At 42.7% G+C, this 2,156-nt stretch overlaps 1 protein-coding gene across 1 annotated transcript in view; it reads left to right on the top strand.

The window, feature by feature from the left end:
* Positions 1-2,156, top strand: part of LOC101857548 — a gene marked incomplete in the record, with an annotated part of 21,298 nt that overhangs the window by 13,275 nt on the left and 5,867 nt on the right. The window contains 1 exon segment of the mRNA XM_013079434.2: positions 119-232. Within this exon segment, the coding sequence (XP_012934888.1) occupies positions 119-232 (114 nt within the window).

A 2,156-nucleotide genomic window follows, 5' to 3' on the forward strand; every position in this document is an offset into this window, starting at 1 on the left:
CCCCTCCCCTTAGTGTTACTTTCCCTTCTTTCTTCCATCTTACTTTCTCCCCCTTCCCTTCCCACTTAGTGGGACTTTCACCTCTTTCTTCAGTGTCTTACTTTCTTTCACTCCCCAGTCTTACACGTTCATGACGTACGACTATGACCGGAAAAAGATAGGCCTGGAGGTACACTTTCGCCTGCACAACAACACAGAGCGTGTGGTTCAAAGCTTGCTGGACTTTGGAACGGTAATCCTTTATCTGTTGTTCTTCATCGTAATGTCTTACTCCCCTGTCAACATACTAATTTAGATCATATTATGGTCGCTTTAAAGGACTAGCAGGCTAACCCAGACTTCTTTACAGTCTTTGTTTTAGTAAGAGTTTTACGGCGCTCGCAATTGCATAAGGTCATATGAGCGCCAGAAGATTAGAGGTGTTACAAGAGAGTAACAAACATAAAAAAGAAAAAGGGGAGATAAGGACGGTAGATGTTTGATAGGATAGAAAAAAGCAAACCACGCCAGAGCACCCGCCAACCACCCACAGACTTCGGGGGTTTCCAGAAATCTTGACCTACACCAAAAGTGAGCATTGCCCCACCTTTAGGAGAAGTTTGGTTTCATTGTTATGTAGGCCTATATTTGTTTGCTTATAGAGAAAATTCTCCTCCTTGACTTTCAAAGAAACTGAACCATGCGAAAAAACTTTACTTTTGATTTTTCTATTTAAAAAAAGCCTTTTTCGGGATAGCCCCCTTGTGCTTTAAAGCGACCACATGAGCTCGGTTACTTTGACAGAGGCCTATCTGTCCGGGGCCAACCTGGGCTGGATGGTGCACAACATCTCAGCAGACAGAAGGAGACACCCAATATACACACACATATTATGTGTCATCACTCGATGAAATCAGGTGCTCGTAAATTTTGGGCATGCTGAGTTATTGGTATCACCGTAAAGCTTGTTGATTTGTCAGTCTATTAATTTTAGTTTTAGAAGAGGTTTTACAGCGCTCGCAACTGCATAAGATCACATGAGCGCTAGAAGATTATAGGTGTTACAAGAGAGTAAGAAACATAAAAAAGAAAAACAAAGGGAGATAAGGACAATAGATGTTTCATAGGAAAGAAGAAGCAAACCACACCAGAGCACCCACCAACTACCCACTGTCTGTCTTTCGATGAAAAAAACACCCATCTATCTTGAACAGGAGCCGAGATTTTTTAGATTAACGGATGAAAAGGTAGCCTGGTTTCAGAGGTAAAATTATCGAGAAAATGGCGGCCAACGTTAGGTTAGTTGCATAGCTTGAGAGTCCATGTAAAATGAACATTTGCAGTGGAAATGTTTTACTTTTTGGTGGTTGGTGGGCAGTGGGCACCACTGGGAGACCAAATTTGTATTCCTTCTCTCAGTTGTTTCTGGCAGTACATTAAACTGCTTTTCCTCGGCACTTACATCTACTTAAAGTAGACCGTTATTGAGTCAATGTGTGCTTCTCTTGCCCAAGCTGAAGGTGAACTGATGAAAGACGAGAGGAGAAGAGACAAAATGAAAAAAAAATGAAATCATAAGGGACACGACAGGAGCAACACCAGTCCTACCACGCGTTGAAAAACAAAAGATCAAGTGGTTCGGACACCTCACACGGATACCCTCAAACCAGCCAGCTCTGAGGGAATATAATATCAAATCGGCTGATAGGCGTCTAGCCTGACCACAGCCGTACTTCATACTTCATACTACAAATATTCTGGCTGAAGAGCCAGAGGAAGACCGAGGCGACGCTGGAGTGAATCTGTAGCAGACACCCTCAGAGCTCAAGGGATGTCCCTCCTACAGGCCACTCGTCTTGTGTCTCCCCGCGACACCCACCGGTACGAGCGGAAGAAAAAGTAACGTAAAGTAAGCTTCGTACGTGCCTACTCAAGTCCAGATACAAGCGTGTTTTAAAGTCAGTTTGTCAGCTCATAGATAGCGGCTTTATTAACCTTTCTACGGGTAAGCGTGTTGTTGTGTCGCTACAACTTCCAAAAGAAAGACAGAATTTTGTTTTTTTCTCTCTTCTTGACAATACTGCATCGTGAGCTTTGAATTATTGTTCTACCCCTTGCAGACCTATCTATCTATCTATCTATCTATCTATCTATCTATCTATCTATCTATCTATCTA

Source organism: Aplysia californica, unplaced genomic scaffold (assembly GCF_000002075.1).
Source record: "Aplysia californica isolate F4 #8 unplaced genomic scaffold, AplCal3.0 scaffold00051, whole genome shotgun sequence".
NCBI lineage: Eukaryota > Metazoa > Mollusca > Gastropoda > Aplysiida > Aplysiidae > Aplysia > Aplysia californica.